We start from the raw sequence: 26830 nt of genomic DNA, 5'->3' as shown, positions 1-26830 counted from the left end.
TCTAATGTGAATGTTAAAAAAAGGCTTCTAAAAACAGGAACATAAAAATAATACTTTAAATTACTGCAAATCCTTCAAAAATCAAGTTTACCAGCATATTAAAACGAGAAGCAAAGTCTTGTGTAACAGTGTAAGCTTTAACTCAATGCACTTGCAGGAGAAAACTGAATTTAAAAGAATAATCTATATAAAGAAGTATGCAATGCTAAGCCTGTTACCTACAGTGCACACAAATAACTACGAGATGATTCATTCTGAAAAGCTCACCAAGTCCAATTAATTTTGTGTCAAGCCTGATCCCATCCAAGAGGTAACACTCCCTAAAATGTTATGAAACACACAGCAAAGATGCAGAATATTTGTATGTACATTAAAGTTTTATCTACTGTTGCTCTCCAGAGCTCCCAGCCCATCAGGCTGGCTTGGTGCTCACTCATTTTGTACCAGAATCCACAGCACAGAGCTGCTACAAATGAAGAGTCACAAGCAGTCTGGGAACTTGAGCTGTCATCAAAAATCAGTTTAAAATCAGAAAAGGCCTATGGAGTGTCTGCTTCACATCATTTATCTAACCAAAGATGACAGGGGATGAGGGAAAAACCTTGCCATTTCACAGATGTGAAACATAACAGTGAAAAATTGACACAGAGAAGAGGTATCACAGCTAACTAATGAATATAGACCAAGTCCCAAAAGATTAAGTGTAAGGTCATTTTATCTCTCAATTACAAGTTGAAAATAATCAGACTGGCCTCCACAGTTTCAATGGCATTACCTGGGATGGCATCCTAAGAAAATGAGCACAAACAAAATAGGGGTGGGGGTGGTGGAGAGAATTTTAGAAATACAGAATCAACAGCAAGAGTAGAAAAGATTTTAAAAAAAGAAAGAAAAAAAGTAAAAAGGAAACAAAAGGCTTAGTGCTTGATACTGACAGAGGGGAGAAAACCTCAGAAATAAACAGCTTGTAACAAAAAGTAAATAATTCATGGCCCAGGCTGATGGGGGCATGTGCTGGTCATATGTTCAGTGTGTGTTACTGGCACCAGGCCCCAGCATGTTCCATGTTGTAATGGCTCAAACATCCCCAGCTGAATGTGCTGCCTTCAGGGACGACATGATCTGGGCAGCCCTGACGAAACACACACCACTGCACACAGCTCAGGCTAATTTTGGCTCCCAGGTTATTTCTCCATACTCCAAACAATGCTTTGCTTGGCACTAACTCACTTCAGGGCTTATATTAAATATAACCAGTGGTAGTGTGAAGCAACCTTTAGAAGCAGCAGGCTCAGTTTATCTAAGATTACATAAAATGACTTCTGGAGTGTCTGTGGCTGCTGGAGGCCACTCTGTGCACATTTAAAGTGCTCAGCAGCTCTGAGGCTGTGCACAGCTCCTCTGTGCACCCAGCACCTCAAACACAGCAATGCCACATGGCCCAGGTGACAGTGAAAGGCAATGATGATTTTTAAGACTCCAAAGCATGGTGGGAGGGAAAAAACCTGATTCAGATGGAATTCCAATAGGTGACTTCAAACACCTGCCAGCTCTGCTTCCCCACTCCTGTCACAATGCTGCTTCTGCTGCTGCCACAGCATCCTTTGGGGCAGGATCACCCCCTCTGCTGCCCAAATCAGCCCCTTCTGCACCCAATATTCACTTCCTCTTTAATACCTACCATGTAGTATTTTCCCTTTAAATACCCCACAGTGATTGCTCCTTCCTTTGTATTTTTGTATTAAATCATTACCTGCACAAGTCAAATCCTGTCTCCTTTTAGAACATCTTTAAGAGGGTTATTCTAATGGCTTAAAGATGGTGTGAACCATCACAAGTATCTAAGGACCTTTCGGATTTAAAAATAAAAGTCTCCCTCATTCAGCAAAGAACTTGCTAAGTCCAGCTCATTTCTGTGTCAGACACTGCCAATATGTTCTCAGTCAGCAATTTATTTACCACAAAACATCCCTAGGAAAACACAGGGCAGTTGTACGTATTCCCTTCTTTCCATCTCCTGGGGAAAGCTGGAACAAGCAGCGCCCATAAAAACAGAACAGTCACAAGAAGGACAGAAGTGTGCTGGTGAAACACACAGAGCTTGTTTCCCTCAGCAGAGCCCAGGGATGTCCCAGCTGAAGGGTAATGTCACTGCAACAGGCTCCCAAACCCCCTGGGCCTTACAATCAACTGAGAGTAATTAACCCTAAACTACTTAGACCTTCCAGATAAAGAATTGTAATGGAAGAACAAGAAAACCACCAAATGCTGTAATATCAAAGGTTATTGCAAAAAGAACAAGTTGCAGAAACCAGAGTTTCCTTGGGGATGATGCACACCAACAGCTTTCAGTAAAAGAATGGAATCAGAGTGTGATTATGATGAGAATTACCAAAACCACACCCTGCCTCCCAAACCAGGAGACCCAGATCACACATTCCTACACTGCCATCTCCCAGCTTCATTTCCACAACAGCAGGATTTTTCTTTTTTCATTTCAAAAGCTGTGGAAAAGCCTGACTTTTACAACCAGCATTTTTGATTAAACCACCTTACTCAGTTTTCTTCTCCCTGTAAAGTCACACTCTCCCACACTCTGGTTATTTTGTATTCCATGTAACCAAGCTTTCCAGCTCTTCAGATGAAGCTCAATTATTTTATGGCACACTTTTCAGCAACACTGCAGCTAACTCAAAGAACACACACAGACAAATACAAATAATCTTTCCTTCAGCTACTATTAAACCAAAATAACTTAAAAACACTATCCATAAACTTAAAACTTCTACAGATTTTTATTTTATCCTTCTGGCTGAGGGTTGAATTATTTATATTCAGAAGCTTCTTTGACTCTTTTGCAAGGCCTGCATGCTTTTTTGCTTTAAAGGCTTCAAACCACCCAGTTTGCTGATAGCCCTGATAAGAGTGAACAACCTCACGTAAGAATCCTGAGTACTTACTAGTCCACAGCAGACCAAACTTATTTATAGCTAAGTAGCAAGCTGGGGTTAGTGATCTCTTCCAGGCTCAACAATCTTCCAACCTCAGAATAACCACCCCATAAAACAAGCAGGGCTATTTCACTACTGACAGCAAAGTCAACATCTGTGTACAAGGGTGTGCTGGCACTGAGTGCTCTGGCTGCCTGCACTGCAGGAGACAGCAAAAGCCATTCACAACAGGCCAAAATTCATGAAGGAACTTTCAAATCTTCATCAGGAGTTGCTTTGAATTTACCTTGTGTGTTTAAACACGGAAAGGTGGAAGGATCTGAGCTCTCCTCCCAGCTGTGAATGAGGTTTTTAATTTTATCTTCTGAATGTTTAACAATTAGTGTCAATTTTTTCTGAGGTAATATTCCCGATATACTGTGATGTATTTAAGGAAAAATTACTATATAAGAAAACAGTATCTTAGGCTACAAAAAATCTCAAAAAAGAAAACAAAGGAAAAAATAAAGAAAACAGAATATTTTTTAAAGTTCTAACAGACTTCTGGCAGAATCTCAGTTCCAATGACGTTTTGTTACAGAAAGGGTGAATATTCATAGACTAGTTGCATTTCTCAGCTTTATGGGCTGACCAATACCAGGAAAAGGTTTTAAAAACAAAGGCTTGAATTTCAATTTAAGAGGATAAACAAACAACTGAAGTTCTCCTGTGGTTTTTACCTATTGCATCTCTTTCCTGTGCCCGTCACGTGGACATTTTAACTGAAACACTGTGGTTTCCAGGTCCTAAATGTCTGTGTTAATTATCAATATCTAGAAAGCTGAATAATTCTGTACCCAACCACAAACTGTAGAGCCCACCCTACACTGAGACATCAGCCCTGCATTCATTTCAGAACCTGCATTCCCAGCACAGGGGAACCACCTCAAACTGCTGCATTTGCTCTTCCACCCTGGTGCAGCTGCAGAAGTGCTGCCAGGATCTTGGTGGTGTCATTGAGAGTAGGGCTGCATGAGAATGCATTTCATCATTCTATGAGAATCTTACCACCCAATCTAGTCATTTTAATAAAGTTCAGAATGATTGCATCCTCTCCAAAGCAGGATTTTCATAGCATTTGAACACAAAGTCAGTGTTTGCCTTGCAGCCCCTAATGCTACTCAAGGCAAAAATGTTCAGTAATATGAAAGGACAGAGAGGACCAAACCACCAAGCCCCTCTACCTAACAAAAAAACCTCCTGGGTCACACCACACAAGTGCTTTGGCTGGTTTCTCCAAAATAAGTGTACTGAGTGCTGATCATGCCAGGGAGATCAGACAGAAACACCTCCAGACCCTTATCTGAGCCTAACCCAGGCACACCCAGCACACCCCCACACCCAAGGAAAGAAAACAACTCACTTCCTTGAACACCTCTTTGCCTAATGCATTATTTACTGCTTTCATCTGTGCAAGTGATAAACAGGGCTTTGACTGATGATCATTTAAGGAACTCACTCCTACCAACCTCTGTCAGCATCCAAGCCCCCCAAACACTGCACAGAGAGGAAGGCTGGTATTTGTTACCATCTGCTCCTCCTGCAAGGATGTTTTTCCTGAAATGCTGCACCTCCGCATCCCTGGGAGGGCTCAGAGTGAAGGTGAGCTGTCAGTTCCATCAGGGCAGGAATCCCATGCACAGATACTTCCAAGCCTCCTACCCCAGTAGTTTGGATCAACTCCACTGAATTATTATGATTTTCCCTTTGATGGCACTCTGGATTTGCTGTCCTGCATTTGAAGCAAAAGCTCTCTCCAAATCACACCTTTGTTTGAGATGTTTCTACGAACTATCAAGCTGAGGCCCTCAAAAGACACCACAGGAAAACCAAATCACATGGGAGCTACCTGAATTGTCAACTTCAGCACATTTATGTATTTCCTGAGAAAGCACCATCCCATACATGTAGCCCCTGCCATGAAGACATGTAAAAGTCAGTCAAGTTTTTACAATTATCTTCAAAATAATGCTTTCCTTTCAGGCAGTCCACACAGAATGCTGCACAAACTCCAATCACTCACCTGCCTGCCTTACAGGTAGAGAAGTCTTGGAGATAAAAGGGCTTTTTTTGGGACCCACACACACTACAAACAAAAACCACACATAAAATGTTTTAAAATACACTTTACCTGCACTGTATCCTTTATGTGCAACTTTCCCTAGAGCTTATAACTCCACTACTGCACAATACACCAGCAACTGGACTGGTGACCAGTGGAGCAAAGCCTGGATTTAGGCAGGAGCCAGGCTGATTCAATACATGGAATGCAGAGCACACATTAACTCTGTCCCCTGCTATGAGATGATCCACAGCCAAGGAACCCATACCCCCTTTTTCTTCATGTTTTCTCTGTGTGTTCACTTTTACAGAGAGATAAAAACAGAGAGCCAGGAAGCACAGATTAACCAAAGGTATGATACCATCAATTATGTCAGCATCCTGTCTACTTAAGGTTAACCTTTTAATTTTTTTTTTTAATTTAACATACTCCTTTACCAAAAGGCATGCTGTCACAAGAACTTCTAGGATTGAAAGATTTTTACATTACATTACAGGTGCTTTTTTAATACACCAAAATTAGTTTTGGTCTTTCACTGTTTCAAATCTTTCTTTTCCTTTCCATTTTTATTTCATATAGCACAAACAGCTCCTATAAATGCAACTCCTTACTGTACAATTCCACAAGTCCCAGCCAGCTGAGTGCTGCCCAAAGTCTGTGCAGGCCCACCATGTACTCCAGTGCCTACCAGACCTCTGTGTGAGCCACTTCAGTGCAACAGCAAAGCACCCAAAAATAGCAAAAAAAGCAGAGAGCAGCAGCATCTGAACATCTGATGAGCACCAAGGGCAGCCCAAGCTGCACCAGGAGCACTGCAGAAAACAGAACCTTCCCTCCTGAGCTCCCCTGCAGCAGCAGTGAAACCTTGGATTAGCTCAGATGCTCAAAGCACAGCTCAATTTACCAAAATGTGAGAGCCCAGATCCTTCTGAATGACATTTCCCCAATGAAACACCCAAATCTGAGACTCCTTACACTACATTAGGTTAATGATTATATTTCTAATAACAACTGCATTGCCTCTCAGGCTCAGCCCTTAAACTTGCGATGTCTTAATCTTCCATCTTTCCTCAAGACTCCCAGTTCATCCTTCCAGTTCTCTTCACACAACTACAAACCCCAGAATATTCTGCCCATGTTCTAAAGCAAAACACCTTGATCTGTGTCCTCATCTCTCCCATGTAGAAACCGAATTCCCCTCTCCCATTTTTCTCATCTCTGTGGGGTGTGATGCTAAAATCAATCACAGAACATCCTGAGCTGGAAGGGACCCACACAGATCAGACTCCAACTCCTGGCCCTGTTGTGGCAGCCCCAACAACCCCACTGAGAGCATTTATCCTCTTTGCCATGATTTTTACTTACTTAAATAACCAGTTTCCTCTGATTCAAATATAAACTTATCCCCACAGAGAATTTCATGCGAATAAATTCACCCTTCTCTTCTCTAAGCCTTACTCATTTTAACATCTTATTTCTCTGTCCCCTTCCATGCTCTGCAGGCATTCACCTGCCTAGAAAGGTCAGAAGATTGCAGAATCACCCAAGGAGGGAAATTCTTTTCTGTAAGAGCCAGTTTCTGTCATTTATCCTTCTCAACTATCCCCTTGCGTGTTTACTGCACTGGTTGTAAGCAACAGAAATATATACAATAATATATATATCTGCATAATATACAATTATATATAATTGTAGATGTAATTGTATTGTGTGTATATATAATTGCACTGCATATGTATTATATTTTTATATTTTATGTTATATTTTATACTATATATTATATACTATATATTGCATATTATATATATTATATATCATATATATTATATGTATAATACTACAGAAGTGTATAAACTACATGTCTAGGCCTTGCTTGCTCAAGTTATATTCTGCCTAGAACACCCAAATATGTCCAGAGGACAACACAAAGTGATAAATAAATTTTTTCCTGTATTCTCAGTTCTAAAAACAACAAAGAGAACATTAAAACAAACAAACAAAAGCTAACTGTGTTTATATCTCATAAACAATCAGACTTTTACCTTACAGTAGTAAAACATGTATTGTACATTGTGCTAAGCACCAACATTTCAGCTACAGCTTTTTGAGGAAATTGATGTTTCAAAGGAAATTAAATTACTTTTTCCCAGCTGTGACAGGGAAAAAAGGAAGCCAAGAAGGAAAAGGGCAGGCAAAATACCTGCTCCCATATTGGAACACATCAGTGAAATTCAGAATTTAAAAAGAACTTCTATCAATAAATGATATCATCCACACTTTCTGAAGCAGAACCATACATTTAATCTTCATTTAAGTAATCAAAAAAACTTGAATTCAAATTCACTACAAGATGTAAAGACCTTTTCCATTATACATTAGCCTGATTTCTTATCAAGACAAGAATTAAGTGGCTTATAGCCCATGAGCTGTATCTAAGACTTACTCAAAGAACAAAAACTTTCACAGAATCACTTTATATTATACAAAAATTGTCTCATATTGAGCTGTATCTAAGACTCACTCAAAGAACAAAACTTTTCACAGAATCACTTTATATTACACAAAAATTATCTCTGAAACTGTACAGTGTCCTCCAATATGAAGAGTATGACACAGTGAACAAAAGCAACAACATCAGTGTGAGAACACTACTGGCAATTGGAAATAAACAAATATGCAACTGGATGTTTGATGCTTAGAAGTAATTTTAATTTCAAGCCAAGACAAATATTGACTCTGTTAAAACATACAATCAAATGGTATCAAACCCCATGACAGTTTATTAAAAAAAATTTGCAGAGGAAGTAAAGAAGGTTCAGCTTTACCTCTTGTAAGGTAAACCATGACATGTCACCATGCTCTGCACTGGGGCTTATTTTTGATATATTTATATAAAAATGTATATATTTATATTTAATTTTATATATTTATATGTATAAATGGTTGGTTTTGATATATTTATCAGAGGAAGATGGTGAGATAGATATCCCAGCACTCTTGAAAGCAACACAGCTTCATTCAAACCTTGACAATTTAGTTGACAGCCTGTGCTTTCACACCTGTGTGTGACCCTTAGAGAGCCTTTAGTTCTCTCATTCAGCCCCATAAACACCGACCCAGGCACCCCACAGTCCTTCTGAATAAACAAACATACTGAACCCCTCTTGTCCCCCACTCTTTGGGACTTCTTCCAGCCTTCAATTCCTTTTAGCAACCCTGCACTGAAATCCTTTGCAAGATCCTTTACCACAGATTTGATTCCAGAATGATTGAAGCTGCAGCAGCAGCTGCCACTCCCCAATTTCCACAGAGTCATCACATCAGTGCCTGGACACATCATCTGAGAGCAGCATCTCATGATCCCTCTGCAGTCATGGCTTTCACTCTATTGCTAATTTTCAGAACAGTTTCCCACCCTATAGCTCTGCCCTCTGTACTTTTCCAGATGTCATAGTTCTGGGGTTTATTAAATTGAGTCATTCTATTTTTTTGTCCTCATTATTTGTGAGGACAATGTTTACAACACTGTAAATATTTATCAGTAATTGCATTTGTGCCAGATCACCACAAAAAATCCAGTAGTGCTCAGGTATTTCTACTCATGATTTAGCACTAAGCTGCACATTATTCTAACCAGCCTGTGTATTAAATATTTATCAGTAACTGCATTCACTCCAGATCACCACAAAAAATGCAGTAGTGCTTAGGTATTTCTACTCATGATTTGGCACTAAGCTGCACATTACCCTAACCCTGTACATCACATTATTCTAACCCTGTGCATCACATTATTCCCACCACCCTGTGCATTCCATAAGTTCTGCTGTTGGGAATACAGCAGACATTTTTTTTCAAGATGGGATTGTAGTTACCTGAAGCACTTTATCTAGTTCCAGCTATCCCCAGAGAGCCCACGTGGACAAGGTGCTGAGCACTCTGATCCAACACTGAGGTCACTCCTGCCTTCAGCCAGGCTTTGGCTGGAGCTTCCTTCTGTAATTCTTAAAGTTAAGCCTTAAACCAGCAATGAATTAAAATTAATTCCAGTCAACTTTATACTAATTTTGTTCCACTTCATAACACCCTGATAATGACAGGACTCTGGCATTTTTACTTTACTGCTCTGGCTCTCCAAACTCTCCATTCCCTGCACATCCTTGTCCACAGGAGCTTCCTTGCTGAGGTCAACAGGAATGTTTGGATCAGCATGGACAGAATTGTTTGCCAATCTCCTCATGGTTTTCATTTCATTTGCTGCACATGGAAAAACACAAAGGTGGTGTGTTCATATTAATATTTATTAAGACACTCTAAAGTTTTGAATACTTAATTTTTTTTTCCTTCCAGCACACACAGACCCTGCTTTGTCCAAGGTTCTGCTTGGCAGTACCTGAGAGGACAGAGCAGCACGTGCAGGGCTGCCGGAGAATCACACAAACAAACACCCACAACTGTGAAAAAACAAACTCCAACCATGCACAGACCTTCTCCTGCCCTACAAAAGATGATGTGTCAAAAAATTTGCACCAGCTCTGTAACTCACTGAAGCCTCAGCTCCCTTCAGTGAGGGAATCTTAACTGGAGAAGGGAACATTTATTTCCTGTACCATCCAAAGTGGAATAGTTGCAGAATAAATATGGTTCCTCCCCTCTGACTGCTTTATCTAGGTCAAAAAACTCCTTAAAGGCAGGAAGTCGCAGGAAACAAATGTCACTACACATCAACTTTTTATCATGAAAACAAGCAAGGCAGCAGATAAAGCCACCACCTTCCCAGGATTTCAGCACAGACAGCAGCTTATTAGTGAACTGTTGTGAGAGTCCCAACTGCAAAAGCCATGGCCTCACACCACATGACAAATACATGGTTCTCTTTGAAATGATATTTTTCCCTGTATTTTTAAATTTTATATAAGTTAATGTGACTTGAGATGTCTTCAAGAGTTACTGCATTTACTAAAAAATGCAGCAAATGAGAAGCATCATCTTATTTTGAATGGCTCAGGCATGACTGTAAATAACCTTCTGCTTTGTCCATTACAATTGCACATGCTGAAAAAAATTAAAAGAAAAACCCAACAGCAGCAGAACTCCTCCACAGCAAGATTATTCTCTAAAACACATCTCCTTTCATGAAAGAATAATTATTTGTAAGTGTCCTTACCTAATTATAAGCAAATTAATAACACACATTTATTTTGAAAAGAGAGGGTGAAAGATTAACTTATTTTCTTTATTAGTTCATTTAACTTACTACTTTTGCTATTGATTAAGTGTATCATCCTACTCAAACATGGCACCTTGGTATTTTGATTTAATCAATGCAAAGAATTATTTAATTTGCATCTCTCCAACCTCATTATTAACTGAAATAAAAATCTCAAAACTCTTTTAATTGCAGATTCTTGGAGCAGACAGTTTTAACACTGACTTTGCACCTTTAAACCAAAATGACACTAATCTTGCTTCTGTCATAGAAATTTACAGGAAATTTACAGACTATAAAGTTTGTAGTATTTCATAGAATTACACAAAAAATCTACTTCCTACAGATGTAAGAACATTTGTAGCATCAGTAGAATTGGGTAAGGATGTTTCATATACATATCAATCATACCAACTGAAAAAGCATATGGAGTGCAAATTAATCCAAATATAAACTGTTTAAGCTTTACCTTAATTACCTGATTGGTGTCTGACATTTTGCAACACTGCTTTATTAATAAAATAAAAAATTAACTCAGAAGGTGTAACTTAGAGGCAAATATGAAAAAAGAGAGAGATGACAGAAACAACTGTAACACAAATTATTACTATAGAAACTTCCCGCTCATCTCTCTTTTCATTTCAAATCATATGTGCTCTACCTTCCTCCTACACTCCTCTTCAGTCAGATCTGCTAAACTGAGAACACTGCTTCTACTGAGCTTGACATTTGCAAATCCTACTTTAAAGTAACCAAAAACCCACCTATAAACACAGCCCTGCTGACATTATTAGTCACTATGGCACAGGACCAGTAAATAAAAGTTTCTGGAGTCTCAGTCTGTCAAGTCACAGCCAAGTCCAATGTTCCTTAGTTTTATGCTCTGAGGTAATTTGTAATTAATAGTTTTATTTGTAATTGATAGTTTTATCTGTAATTGATAGTTTTTTAGCTGGTGTGAGGCTCCAAACACACCCCTGGACACAAATCAGTCCCAAGGTCTCCCCAGCTCTCAGGCAGCTGTCACCCTGAGGGGCTGCCTCTGTCAAAAGTGGTGTCAGGGCAGGGAAAAAGCAGGTGCCCCATGGCCTGAGGGACTTACAGCACTCTGGCAGTACAGACTGCAAAATATATCAACACCAATTCCTTGAAGCATGTGTTTTTTTGATTGCTCAAAGTATCTACCTGTTTATTCATAAGAAAACCTTTAGAACATAAACCATAAGTCAAACCCAAGCAATGCATGTTCTGAGGTAATTTGTAATTGATAGTTTTATCTGTAATTGATAGTTTTATCTGTAATTGATAGTTTTATCTGTAATTGATAGTTTTTTAGCTGGTGTGAGGCTCCAAACACACCCCTGAACACAAATCAGTCCCAAGGTCTCCCCAGCTCTCAGGCAGCTGTCACCCTGAGGGGCTGCCTCTGTCAAAAGTGGTGTCAGGGCAGGGAAAAAGCAGGTGCCCCATGGCTGAGGGACTTACAGCACTGCAAGATAGATTAACACCAATTCCTTGAAGCATGTGTTTTGCCTGGTTGCTCAAAGGATCTGTTTATTCCTAAGAAAACCTTTAGAACATAAATCATAACCCAAACCCAAGCAGTGAATGTTCTTCCTCAGCTACCATGGAACACTACCCAAGGAAATGTCATGATCCTTTCACCTCCAGGTGACATGTTAAGCCAAACCACAGATGTTTCCAGTGAGAAATTTCCATGGAGCACATGCACAGTCACAGCTCCAACCACACAGACATCACAGCTTTGCACACAACTTAAGTAAGTGCAATTAGATACACAGAAAAAAGTGCACTGATGTATTTGAGGCTCTTTACAATCTGTTTCCTGAGCAGGTAACACTGAACATAATAAACTTTTCCAAAGAATTGACTCAGGGAATAGATATACTTGATCCTTGTTCAGAATGGACCAGATTTCATCAGCAGGAGAACCTCTCCTGCTGAAAGGCAGCAATAACCCCAGCTTGTAGCTCCAGATTACAACACCAAGCTAAAATTATTGATTCAGCCCTCTGTATTACCAGGAGGAAAATCAAAGGAATACAAACCAATTAAATTTTATTTTTTAGCTACAGGCTTAATTTAGGATTAGTCAGTAAATGTTAAGCTCAAGTAAAACGTATTTGATGTCATTTACTGTAAGGGCACCCACACTCAGCAATGTAAAGAAGTCTGCAGAATGAATGACAGAATGGGAGAGTTATTTACTGTCTCTTACTATAAAAGAGCTTCAGTTGGATCAAATGAAATTACCAGGCATCAGGTTCCAAAAACTCAGCAAAAAGAGGTATTTTTCCCAACATGGGCTCCAATTACTTTGCAGAATTCACTATCCAAAGACACGGTGGATAGAGGAGGTTTACCCAAACTCAACTACTAAAATCAGAGAGGGAAAAATGCAAACAGTAAATTATTTTAACTCAAAAAGAATTGAACCCTGACTTTAAATCCAAAAGAATAAGCAAGTGAAACATAATCATTTGTATTAATCCATTTTTGTGTTCCTTCCTGGGCATCTGCTACTGACCACTCCTAAGGCAGGTCATGGACTAAATGCATCTGTGATGTGAATTAAAAATGCTGCTCCTATGTTCATGGCATCTTGTTTACGAATCAGAAATTACCTCCACAAAAGCAAAACCAAAAGAAATGACTAAAATACAAAATCTATGGGTTTGTCAAAATGAGTAAGACTGCCTCAGAACAATGAGTCCAAGATGTCCTGAGTCCTGTGAATTCAAATGCACAAAGCACATCCCAGAAACCCAAAAATCAAACCAAAACAAAAGCACTCCTTCAGAGCAAAGCTGTACCCAGAAGTCTGTCTGTTTTTCCAGCTGTATCAGTTACATCTGGCTGGAATCCTGCCTCTGCAAAAGCTGAACACAACAGCTCTGACAACAACCACTGCTCTGCCCAGCACAAAAGGTGTTTTTCCAGCCAAGCACCTCAAAAGCAAATATTGATGTTATGATTTACCTAGCAATATATCCAAACAATGCTTTCAGTCAAGGCAAGGAAATTCCACAGGCAGCAAATGAAAGCAATTAAAAACCATGAATTTTAGGAATGGAGAGGGACAGTCTGTGCATCTCAAAGGTGGCTGTAGAAATATGAATTTCTTGTTTTGATCTGAGTGTCTTGAGCAGGAGCCTCTGCAACCTCTTTCATCCCATGTGAGCCATGACATTGACAGGAGAGCTCCTTGCTGGACACACTCAAAAATGGCTTTTTTCTCCCCACCCCCACTTGATTCATCTCACAAGATGACAGCTGGTTTGTACATACACAAGGAGGGACGGGAGTCTGTCAAGAACTGCAAAAACAAAAACACACTTCCCACTGCTATTACCTCCTGCTTGATAACTTCAACATTTGAATTGCCAGTGAGGCTTCCAGGGAGGCATTAAAAATAGCAACCAGAACATTTATCTTAAGGCACAGTAATTCCATGTTTCATGACATTTCTATCTGCAGAAAAAAGATGCCTTTATTACAGGTAAGTGTATACTCTAACATTAATAATTTAATTTCCCCAGATGTTTAAAATGTGTGTTTTGCAGGAGACTACCAAGGTGCATTTCTGTTTTTTCCTTCCAAAAACAAGGAGTTCAGTACATTATTAATGCAGTCAAATTTAAACACTGTGCTGAAACAAAAAAAGGCCAAGGACACTGGAACTATGTACAATTATTAGTGACAAGCAAATAAGAGATTTAAAGTCTGTAAGAGTATTGCACTGGGCACCTTTGTAAGTCATTAATAATCAGACAAAACAGAGATGGACCCCCCATTCTTGGTCTCCAGCATCACTTAAACAGAAGGAACAGGCCACCCTGAATTTTTTGAACTTCACCTGCCATTAAAATTTCTGATGATTGTGAAGTCATAGGCAAAGCATATTTATTACTGGCAACAGAGAAGGATTAAAGAACAACAAAAATAGATCTGGTGATTACTTGAGCTGGAGGCTGGCAATCATCAATCTTGAGCTCACACCAAAACTACTTTCTTTCCCATCACACTTCAACCATTAATTAATGTTTACATTATACTGAAGCAAGTTTGACTCTTAAAATCCAGGAGACCACCTTCAGTGTGATCAGTTAAATCTACAACAAAACTCAAGAACAGGACTACAAACAATATTAGTCATCAGCAAGCAAATAAGGACTTCCTAAAAGGAGAGAGTATCTTGAATTTGCCTGAAGACTTCTGTTCAAAAAAAACAGCTTTGCAAATAATGAAACTACTATTTCCCCATTCATCCCCAGTAAGACCCGTGTTGTAGAAACAGGTTTGTTTTTAATAAAGCAACAAAGTAGCAGTTGCTGTTCATCACCAGAGTAACTCTGGGGCTGCAGGCTCGTCCTGCCCTCCAAGGTGATGCTCACCCCTCCATGGTGGCTCCAGCTCCTGGCCAAGGGCACCTTTTATTTACTGGCCCACAGCTCCAGTTTGTAAGCAGGAGAGAACCACTTCCAGCAGCTCTGGGAACTGCGTGTGCACAGCCCAAGGAACGGTGTCACCTCTGAACACAGCAAACGCCAGCTCCTGCACCACCACCCACGTGCACCGGCGAAGAAATTTTAACTACACACAACTTTTCATCATTCAATTAAAAAGTGAGACAAAAAATCCTTCTGAATCTCCTTTCCACTTGAAAAGCAACACTGATGGAAAGAACTAGAATAAATTACAAATCAGTGGACAGCATGAAGAAGTACTTATTTTTTCCCCTTTAAAATGTTTCCTCAGGTAACATTTAAAAGAATGTTACTGACTCAATTACTGCAACTAATTCTAGACTGTTTGAAATCAACACAGACCATGCACAATTGTGCTTACAAATAGTAGATTATACTGCAGTGCTTATAAAGAAAAAAGTATTTGATCTACACTTCATAAAGGCGTTAGATTAAAATACAGATTAACCACATGCCAAATAATTATTAATATTAAAAGCAGAAAGCAAAAATAGAACTGACAGTTAAAGGTCAAACAAGTCCTCCAAGTATATCCAGGACTACACGCTGGCACTGTTAAAGCCCTTCAGAATGAGCATTTCCTAGAAAGCAGCAAGGTAAGACAATTTGATTTTCACAGAGAAACCAGGTGACAAAACTAACATTAGGCCGACAGAGCAGAAAATACACACCATCAATATCCTGAACACAGTTTAAAAGCTCACAGGGCATTAAGGCTGTGTCACTGATGGCATGTGCTTTATAAAGGCACAGCACTCGTAACGTCTGAGCTATTTCTTAGTCAAGGAAGCTAAAATACACTAAACCAAAACACTTTCACTTTTCCTACATGTGACTCCTCAGAGCACAGATCACTTATTTACAGTTCAACACAGCCTTAAATGTCGGGGGCAGGCCTCACGTATTGCCCTACAAAATCATTTTGCACAGACAGTTAATGTTTGCTAATGGCAAAGGAATGTATTACCGTTTAAAACCTCCTAATACATTTGCTGTCACGTAACGAAAACATTTGAAAACGCTAAGGCCAGCAGAAGCATTTCACGTGGATGATTCAGTTTACCCATCAGAATAAATGCTCAAATCAGGCAAAGCAGCAGAAACTATCACCAAAACCAGAACAACCCCCGGGTGTGCCAAAGCACCGAGGGGGCTGCAGGACTCCCCCAGCCTGCCCGGGGCCGTGCAGAACCGCCCGGCCGGTTCCCAGCAGCGCTCGGGCTGTCCCCGGTTCTGTTGGCCAGCCCGGGGCCGTGCAGAACCGCCCAGCCGGCTCCCCTGACACCGACAAGCAGCGCTCGGGCTGTCCCCGGCTCGGTTGGCCAGCCCGGGGCCGCTCCAGCCGCTCGGTGCGGGGGAAGGACACGGCGGAGGGCACGGCGGCGGCGCCGGGCGGTGCCGGCGGAGGCGCGGGCAGGACGGGGCCGCTCTCGCCTGTCACACGCCATGTGCACCCGCGGCCTCCGGCGGGCCCCGCAGCGCCGGCCCCGCGTACTCACACTCGCGGCAGCTGCAGCGGCGGCGCCCCGCGCCGCTGGAACACGCCGTCCACGAACACGCCGTTCTTGCCGAGGCAGCGCAGGTAGAAGTCGCCCCCCGCTCCTCCCGCCGGGTCTCCCTGCGGCGGGGGCGGCGGCCCGTCCGCGCCGGCCGGCGGCGGCGGGGGCGCGGCGGTGAAGATCTCGAGGTGGCGGCGGGAGATGAAGCTGGAGTGGCCCATGCTCACGTCCACCGAGCCCTGCGACGAGTTGCGGCCGATGGTCACCGAGCGCTTCTTCATGAGGTACTCGAACTCCCGGCCCTCGAGCCGCGCCACGGCCGCCGCCGCCGCCGCCATCTTAGCGAGGGACGAGCGAGGCGCGGCCCCGCCCGCACCGGCCCCGCGCCGGCCCCGCACACAGCAGGGAACGGGGCCGCGCACCCGGCCCTGACGCAGCCACGCGCTGATTGACAGCGCGCGGGGCCAATGCGCGGCCCGCACGCCCATGGGGCTACGGCGGCGCGGCCAATGGCGAGCGGCGCCGGCCCCGCACGTCCGAGTGTCGGCGCACGAGCGCAGGGGCGCGGCCCGGAAAACGCGGAGCGGAGCCGCGCGCGGGGAGCGGGGCGGAGCCGGCCCGGCGGCACCTCCCGCCCGCCGGCCGTGAGGGGAGGAGAGGGACGGGAGGGGAGGGACGGAGCCGGCTCCGGGACAGCCGCCCCTGCCGGCCTCCGCACCCCCTGCCCTCCCTCTCGGCCACCTGCAGCCTCCGGCGGGGAGCCGGGCCCCGCACCTGCCGTCCGCAAGCAGCGCCCTCAGCAACGGCACCGGGCGTGAGGGGAAAGGGGGAAGAATGGAAAATGGAATAAATAGAAACAGACGAATAGTGCTAGAGGGTGAGCAAGAACCACTAGGAGAGGGCTGGGTAAATGCTCAAATTGAACCTCAAAATACCATATTATTAACAAATGATAAAAATATAACTAAAGTTTGATCTGACAGCCTTGTGAGGGTGATGTTAAACCTAAAGGTAATGCCACTTTGTCATAGTTTTGTAACATCCATGGAAAATCAGCAGAGTGTTTCAAACGTCCAGTTCCAGGTAGGGCAGGCTGTGTCTGTGCACACAGCTCGGCTCAGCCCCAGTTTCCTCAGAGGAACCCGGGCATAAGGAGGGAGTGACCTGACACAGCACCAGACACCGAGTGCTGGGTGTCACTGCACAGGTCACAGCATGGAAACACTCAGTGAGAACCCACAGCATGGCTTTCACTTGAAAATGGCACAGGCTACCAAAAAAGATGGCATTAATTTTACAGAGTTCAACAAATACAGCATCTGCAATGAAAATATCATACCTGATCCAAATACTCATTGTTCCAGGGACGAGGCACTGTCAAAACTGAAAAGTAAACAGTTAAACACGTTTGGCTATAAACTGTGAAGAGAGTGCTAAAATGTATTCATGCTTATTTACCAACATATGCACTGCAAAGGTGTCACGGTAACAGCTCCATAAACTCACCATGGTGTGTTGAGAAAAGGGTTGTGTTGTTTGGGGTTTTTACAGTACTGAAGCTCACAATTATTAATAAATAAAAATAATTGCCCAGGTGTGTTCAGGGCCAGGCTGGATGAGGCTTGGAGCAGCCTGGTCTGGTGGAAGATGTTCCTGCCCATGGCAGGGGGATGAACTTTAGGTCCCTTCTGACCCAAACCATTCTGTGAATTCAGAAGACATTAAACATTTTTACACTTCCGCCAAAAACCAGTCAGCCTGCTAACAAACATCCAGCAGTAATGTTGAAATTGAAACTTTTGGGTTTGCACATTTGAGTCAATAGATCTTCAACTGTAGAACTATTTTGTGAATGCTTTGGAACAGAATATGGTGCCTGCTACCTGCAAAGTGATGGCAAACCTTAGTTTTACCCTTAGCATTGTATCAGCAATTTTATAGGCAGCTACAACATAATTCCATACTGGTTCAGTCCATTTATACAATCTCATGCACAGCAGATGCAGTAAAATATAGCAACAGTTTAGAGCTTTGGTTTCTTTTACAGAAACTTTAGTTAAATCTTGCCCACACTTTGGTATTTAGAATCAGACTTTCTTCTATACCAACATATGTTTGGCACAGCAAATGTGGAGCATCAGAGAGGCAGTTATGACTCCCTGATTCTCAGCTTGTTTTTATCCTTTGGCTCTGCTGGCAACAGTAATGTTGTGCCTGCTTTGCTAACAATCGCTTTGGGATCCTGAGGGCCCTGCTGGCTGGGATTACCCATGGATTGCCATCTCCTAACACACCCCACGCCTGCAGAGGGAGAAAACTGGCAGGATGGGAGAGCAGCCAGGTGAAGTTCCATCAGGCCAGCAGCACTTTTCACCACCCTGATGGTTGCTCAGTTTGCAGAACTCAAAGGCGCTGCTGCTACTTTGCCGTTATGTGAATCACAGCTTTCTTCATTTGTATTAATTCATTAATAACCAGCAGTACTGAATTCACAGAGCTGGTACAGATCCTGTCCTGTTCATGCAGAACACCACAGAGAACACTGACATGGAATGCTGAAGGTCTGCAATCTGTCTGCACTGAAATTCCTTTCCAAGGGTCCCACCATCACTAAGCTGCTCTGTGGAAAGGAGCTGAACAGCAGCAGGGCTGTTGCTTTTGCACGAGCAGCACTGCAGAGCAAACACCAGAGCCCTTTGTCAGAAGCTCCATTCGTTTCAAGAGGACAGCTGAGATCCTTCTGTCCATGTTTTCCTAAACTGGAGCAGATTTAGTCACTTCCTTTGTGATCACACAGCACAGGGACAGGTCACCCTGACCTGCCCAGGTCTGGTCTGTGCTGCACAGAGCAGGAACATGTGGTGAGCAGCTCACACTGACACAACACTCTCTCTGTTCTGGGTCTCTGGGTTCCCCAAAAATCCACTTGTGGAACAAAACCTGGCCCTGATGTCAGAGCTGAACTGCAGATAATCCTCTTTCACATTGTTTTTTCCCCTGCCAGCTGACTGAAAGCAAAAGGCCTTTTTCCCTATCTGCCTTACATCCACCTTAAGTACTCAGGACAGAACAAAGCTACTGACCAAGATTTAATCATCCCAACAAACTTCTGCAATGGCCACTAGCACTAAACAAGCTCTCAAAGTATTTCTTCCATTTTTCTACTTCATGCCAAGTAACCCCATGTTATCCAGTCCCCACCATATTCTGCAGCAGCATCTGACTGCATCAGAAATGAAGCACCTGTACCATCTAATCTTAAACCAATCTGGCCTGAGGTTCATAGAAATGTGTAAGTACCATCTAAGAGCTAATCCATTCATACTGGTTTATGTGACCAACCTGCCTTTAAATGACTACACATTTTCAGATTTTCTCATTTTTCCTTGAAGCTCCTGCTGTAGCACCACCAGGGCATTCATTCACAGCTGCTTGCACTGCCACAGAATGAAGTTTTCTTTCTTATCACATGTGCCCTGTTCTGAGGGCTATGAATGAGTGCAGCAGCTTCCCAAGATGCACATTTTCACAGATCCCAAGCACAGAGTACTACTAGAGGAATATAATGAATAATCAAGTAGATTAAGTGACCTTAATTGCTTACTTTGACACAACCAGCAATTAAACAGCTTTTAAAAGCTATCAGGAGCTATCCATAATCTTTTTATTACAGCAAGTGTCCCAGGCTTCCAGTGAGATTTGATTTTTAGTAAACAAAATCCTACAAAGTTAATTGTCAGAACCACTTCAATAACATTCATGTATGATTTAACAAAATGAGCCCTCCAAATACCAGACCCTGTGCAACTGAATGAAGAAAGATTTCCCATATTAATATCCCTGCACCCCACAAGCACATTTTTCCTTTCCCAAGGTGAGAAGCCCCTTGTAAGCAGTACCAGCTTTCTCAGCAGAGCCTCAAACCCACAGGCACATTTTTGAGTAATCCCAGGAACTATCCTGGAGCTCTTCACATGCTTAAATTTAACAAGGTGTGTAAAACTTAGCAGGACTCGTGCTGGGATTTAGTCATTCTCTCACAAATGCTTCTTGGTCAAGGGGAAAGTGTTACAAAAGCACTGTGTAATTGCTGCAAAATATTGAAACCAGCAAATGCCTGGGATGGTGGGAAGCTCTCCAGATACACCCAGCCAGTTTCTGAAGTGACTTTAATAATAACAGGAGAAAATAAACCACCATACCTCAAATGTTAGCATTTTTTCCTTTATGGATGACTTTCTTTAAGGAATAAAGCTGTAAAGTGCAATACTCTTTAAAAACCTAAGACATCCAGAACACATTTTTTGTAGAAGGAACAGGGAGGAGGGCAAACACAGCTACCTGAGCTACCACTTGTTCACATGCTATTGACCTGGGAGAGAAGGCAATGAGCACTGCACAAGCCAAAGCCACCCAGCAGCTCACTGGGCTGGCCAGCTCGTTTGTGCAACTGCTTTATTATCTCTGCATTCTATGCACAGGCTGCCTGCTTCCTCACACAGCCCAGAGAACCAGTCAGCACTTCTCACAAGTGCAAGGCACAAAGCTTCTGGCTCAGCAGTCACTCCCTGCCACAGAGGAATTGCTCCTCTCCAGGTGGGGAAGCCATCCAAAAGCTATGAAAAATAATCAGGCTAATTAATTCTTTTCTGCAAAGAGCAATTACATAACTGACCTCAAGCAGTTCGAGGAGGTGAGCATGCTGGAAGTAAACAGTGACCAGAGGGATGGATAAAGGCACAGCCCCAAATCCTTGAACAGAGAGCATCCCTTCCACTCTCCCAGGTAATCCTCACAAAGGAACTCTACACTGGAATTTATTTTTTTTTTACCACAAAAGGATTTTCAGAAACTGCAGCAGCAGTGTCTGTTAACTGGAAATGCAAACCCCCCTTGCTTTGCAACCCAGCCCTTTGCCAAAGAAATAGTTAATTATTCTTCAGGCTTCTATTTTATGTTTAAAATTGGACCTGATGATTCAAAAGCATTGAAGTTTTGTTACCCATTTCTAACCAAGAGTTCTACATAGTGAAGTCCTGAAGCATCACCAGGACCAGATCTCAGCAGTGCAGCACTCACTGGATTGAATGTTGATCATTAGGAACTGCTATCAGTTATGAGCCACAATTCTACTGCAAGAATTTTCTCCAAGTTCTTTTGCCTTTTCTGCATTGGAATGTTCATCCTCTTTGCTGGATCAAGAAATGTGCAGCAACTCTGAATTAACTACATGAAACATAAACAAAGGTAAATAAATCCAGTACCAAGTGTAAACTAACAAGAATCAATAAGAAAAAAAGGCTTTCAAATATTCTTTTTGTGACAGAGCCTTTTAATTGAAATTTGTCATTTCAATGTGAAATGAAGTTTTTATCAAAATCAGTTTGGTTTGGGTTTGTTTTAAAATAAATGCCTTTTCCTCAGCCAACAGAGGGCCAAAAAGAAAGTAACAGTGAAAAGTAAAGACATACTTTTCTTTATATCTGTCTTTGAAATATTTCTGTGTCCAACAGGAAAAGTGCAGAACAAAGCAAACTTCAGAATAGAGTTACTGAGATACTGAGGTATGAAAAACTTTTACACAAAGGTTAAGAAATTGCAATTGTTTTCACTAGAGACAAATGTTATTGAAATAATGTAATAAGGCAGAAGCACTGTGAGAACAACCTCATGTTCCATAAACAGATATTGTAATATCCTATAAAGAAACTGGCTGAATTCAAAGCACACAAAGAAATATCCTATAAGGAATATGATGACAGCAGCACTGCTTTTCACATCCATATAAAGTATTTAGCATTGGTATTTTTAATGTGTAGCCAAAGCCTGAACAACTTAAAATAGGACATTTTCCATCCCTGTTAGGAATCTTCCAACACAAGAATCAACCTCTGTTCTCTGTTTATACCAAAATCTACCAAGAACCAGCCTTGCACAGCTTCATTTGTAACACTGACATAAGGTGGAGCTGCTTGAGAATGTCCTTCCTGAAGACAAAACAAGACACTGAAGTAATTCAGTCTCAGGTTTGGCCCCAAAGATTTTCTGATTTTCCTAATAAATCTCAAAATATTCGGAATGGTTGTCATATTTAATTGTTTTTTCTATGAAACTGAAGGAAGTTTACAGCTAATCTTTAAAACATAAAGCATTTAAAGCTTTGATAAAAGAGAGAGAGAAAGGCCAATAGTGTAAGTTTCTGGGAGGGGAACATATCTGAACAATAAATAGCTGTTTAAAATTATTTAGGAAAAAAAACCCCAACCAAATGTTGTGGTGGACAGATTCTGTTGGAGTCCTGTGCAAATCACAAGGTGTTCAAGCAACCTCCAGAAGGGCAAGGGGAGAACACAAACATTTCTGACAGGAGAGACAGGAATCTTTTCAAAATTCAGACTCATGTTAACATGCTTTGCAATACAAAATGGACAGCACAGACAGGTCTGAGATTACCTTTAAAAAAAAAAGAAATATTGCCCAAATATCAATACCAAAGTCTTTTTGACACAGGGAGAGAAGAAAAAAAAATCAATGAAAACCAATTTATATCTACTGCAAATATAGACTATTGAGGCAGAAAGATGTCACTCACTTCTACACATTCACCTGAGTGATACATAATCAGAACTAAAGGTGAGACCCTTGGGGAAAACACAACCACACATGAGGAACAAAGTTCCCTTCAGCAGATATTCAGAACATTAACACAGGCACCACAAAACTCAGTCAGGAGCAGAAAAATGAAGCTCTCATCAGTCAAAGGCCACCACGGGGCTGTGTGAGGAACAGCCAGCACAGAGTCTGTGAGCAGAAGCTGCTCAGAGCCAGTAATTACTGACACATGTTCAACACAGCAATCAATCTCTCTGCTGAGGACTTGGCTTCTTCAAAGCCCATCTCCTCCACCTTGAATTATTTTGCTAATTGAATTAGCCAGTGGTTCATTTGATACTCTATTTTCATTTCAGTCTCACAAAAGGAATGATGCAACAGACTGTACTCCAATCACAAATTAACAACCCACCTGTGATGAGGGTGCAGAGTTTCTCAGCAGTTTCCAAGTGTCCCCTATTCCATCCAGGGCCTCCTGTGGGGCATCCCTGCTGCCAGGGCAGCTGAATGTTTGGAGTGACAGAACTGAACACAAGAGGGATGTGGAATCATTTGCTGGTGATTGTTACAGTCACTGCAGTCAGCAACACACAGCTTTTCATTTCATCAAATCACTGAGTGAGGTGCAGAAGTGGGAGAAGGAATCACAGAATATCCTGAGATATCTCACCCACAGAGATCAGCACAGCCCAACTTGTGGCTCAGGACACCCAACAATCCCACCCTGAGGGCTGTCCCAGCTCTCCTGGAGCTCTGGCAGCCCTGGGGCTGTGCCCATTCCCTGGGGAGCCTGGGCAGTGCTCCTGATCTCTGCAGGAAGAATCTTTTCCCAATGTCCAAACCTCCCCTGAACACATGGCTAAACAAAACAAATCCCAAACAACAGAAGAGCAAAGTTTGCTCAGGAGAAATCATGGAAAGTTAACATGAAGAGAAACATTTCTATGTGTATAATTAATATCTAGACCATAATACATTACAATTTTATAATGGTCTTAAAGCTTTTCTGAGGATGGACTGCAGCATTAGAGAAAAACAGCAACATGCATCAAGTACACAGCAGAGCACATTCCACAGCATCAGCTACAGAACTACAGGACTTTTTTGACTTTTTTGACTTCTCACAAGCTGTTTGTGCCACCTGAAACTTGCAGAGTGCAAAAGCTTTGCAGATAAAATCCAGCCACTTTCTAACAGGATTCTTAGATAGAAATAAAACCAGAAACTGAGAGTTTAAAATAGATTAGAAATATCAGAGGTTGCAGCTCACAAACACATTGCCCTTTCAACCAAGGACACAAACATAAAATCAGTCAACTTTCACACATCACCATTAAAGTTTCTAACCCAAAATATATTTGTAAACTACTATTAAATTTAGAAGCTGTCTGTAAATAGAGCAGCTACACAAGCCCTGCCTGCAGACTGTTGGCCCTGCCCTGGGGCTGGTCAGTGCTGGGGATGACTTGAGAAGCTCAGCAATTCAACAACTTAATTAATGTGTTGGCAGCTCCAGGATTCTAATGAATTTTTAACTTTCTCCTCATCAGTTTCAAGGGACTATTTGTATTTTCCCTCATCAGACCCCTAATGGCACTTTTCACTCAAATTGCCTTTATTTTACTTAATAAGGCTGCTTTCCTCCCTAGAAAACACTTAGTAAGAAGTTATTTGCAGCAAGCAGATTATTGATGTAAGCACAATTCTGCAAACTGACCTGTGACACATCATTCCATTTTTTGTCATATACTGGTACAGAGCTCTGCAGAAATGATTTTATTTGCAAGTTTGGTGCCAGTGATGGTCTTCCTGCCTGACCTTTGGGCCTGACCTTTTTGTGTGTTTTACTTTCTGCAGCTTTTAAGAGAAATGTTGTTCAATATAAAGATATCTTCCTTAATTCCATAGCAGGGGGATTTGGCTCTCTCTCAGGCTGGCCAAGCTTTGAAGGCAGCATTAGAACTGAGTTTGTGTCAGTGTGACAAAATTCAAATACAGCAACTGTAGCCCACTACCTCAGAGGCTTTTCAATCTCCTAATTGCCCTTGTACAACAAAATGTATTTCTGTAATATCCCATGATTTATGCACTCTCATCCTTTGATTTCTGCTCCATTCTGATTAAAGAAAAAAGCAAATACAGGTAAGAACATGCTCCCTATAATTAACACCAGTATCAGTCTTCAATTCCTTCCACAGATAACATTTTTCCCACAGTTTATCAACTGTTTTTGACAATCTGTGATTCTGTTCAGTCTTTACACAAACCCAGAGATGTAAATGCAGCTGAAAATCTCATTCCATTAATTTTCTTCCTTTGTAAGAGAAGACCGAAAGGCAATTTTCCCCCAATAAAACAGTAGCAGTAATTGCAGAGGCAGGGTTTAGTGCACAAGAGGGGAAGAAAAACATCACTCACAGCTGTAGCTGAATAAAGCAAAATCAGGATGGATGGAAGCAGGGAAGGAGAGAGAATCACTGGACATCCAAAAGAGACATTTTTGTATCTAAAAATATTTTTTCTTTCAATTGCCAATACAGAATTTTAAAAACAAAACTCACCCTCTCTGAGAACACCTGGTGTCAACTCACCATTAAACACATCAATACTGAACTCACCTTTGCTATTTTACACCACAAAGATCTGATATCAAAGAGTAATCAAAATTTGAAACAAGTGAATTTCAAACATCTACTAAGTATCATCACAAAGCTTTTTTTTTTCCTCTTAACACCTCGTTGTTGTTTTTTTTTTATTATTAGGAAGGCATGAGGCAGAATAGGCAAATGAAGAAAAAAGTTCCTAAAATCAGCATTCTGGAAGCTCATAATTTCAAGTTAAACCCTTAATATGCTATTTCTAATGTTCAATAGGCTTTACATTTGTCACCTAAAATAGGTATTATTTGCCTAAGATCCCAGAATAATTTGACATAATAATCTTGAATAGTTGGATCAGCTTTTTCCTCAGTGCTTTTCTGCATGCCTACAAGGTGAAAAGGTGTTTCCCATCCCAGATCAATGTTCAGCCCACAGCTCAATCCCAAGCTTGCAGTGCTGGTGTCATTTCCTGGGCTTGCCACTGGTTCCCAGCCTCAGAGCACCTCCCTGGTGTGACAGAACAAACCACATGAAAGCACTGACAGGAATAAAAAATAAAAGTCAAAGGTACCACCCTTCTGAGGGTGTGTTCAGGTGAGTTCCTGTTCCCAGCTTATCACATGGACTCCAAGTGTGCCAGAGGCTGTGGGGACACTGGAAAGGAAAAGGGCAGAGCAGCAGCAGCTCTGGGAGCTGGAACGTGACCCCAGAGCCACTGTGACCCTGGACAGCCTGGCAGCCCTGCAATGGCTCTCACAGAACACTCTGCACATTCACCAGGGCATTCCCAGACTTCCATCAGAGATCCTCTTCTGCCTATGGCTTTTGGAAGCTGTCCTAAAAAAGAGGAACAAGTACCTTATTCCTGCATTTCCTATATTTATTTATAATTCAACATTATAGGTTTATGCCCTAAGTATTCAGTATTGCCAACAGCACAACTTATGATTCTGCTTAAAGTAATTCTCCTAAATTACATTTTTAGTGTATCAATGTAATAAGAGGGTAAGTAATTCTTATGGGTTTAGTTCTGACATCTGAACATAGACAAATTCCACAATTTTTACAGACCCACAGGAGCAGAAAGCCTGACTTGGCCATTTTGACTGTTTATCATATCCATCAGAAGAAAGAATCTTGTTCCAGAATCATTTCCATTCACCATTCTGCTAACTTTACTGGAAAACAGCAATGAGCATATTCTGCTCTACAGAAGTCAGATATTCAGAAGTGTATGCTCACAGAGCAACCCAAATACATCACCTGTCACACTGTAACACTACAAAGGGAAATGTTTAGAAGTCTACTTTCTCTTCCTTTTTCTTCAGCATGAAGTGCCAGTGTCATGGCAGG

At 41.8% G+C, this 26830-nt stretch overlaps 1 protein-coding gene across 1 annotated transcript in view; it reads right to left on the bottom strand.

Moving 5' to 3' along the window:
* FOXK2 (forkhead box K2) overlaps positions 1–16753 on the bottom strand; it is a 45434-nt gene extending 28681 nt beyond the window's left edge. Inside the window, exon 1 of the mRNA XM_058817344.1 lies at positions 16266–16753. Within this exon, the coding sequence (XP_058673327.1) occupies positions 16266–16753 (488 nt within the window). The remainder of the gene's footprint in view (positions 1–16265) is intronic.
* Between the last annotated feature and the right edge of the window lie 10077 nt (positions 16754–26830).

This window comes from Ammospiza caudacuta, chromosome 19, assembly GCF_027887145.1.
Source record: "Ammospiza caudacuta isolate bAmmCau1 chromosome 19, bAmmCau1.pri, whole genome shotgun sequence".
NCBI lineage: Eukaryota > Metazoa > Chordata > Aves > Passeriformes > Passerellidae > Ammospiza > Ammospiza caudacuta.
This window is presented reverse-complemented; position numbering and strand designations above follow the sequence as displayed.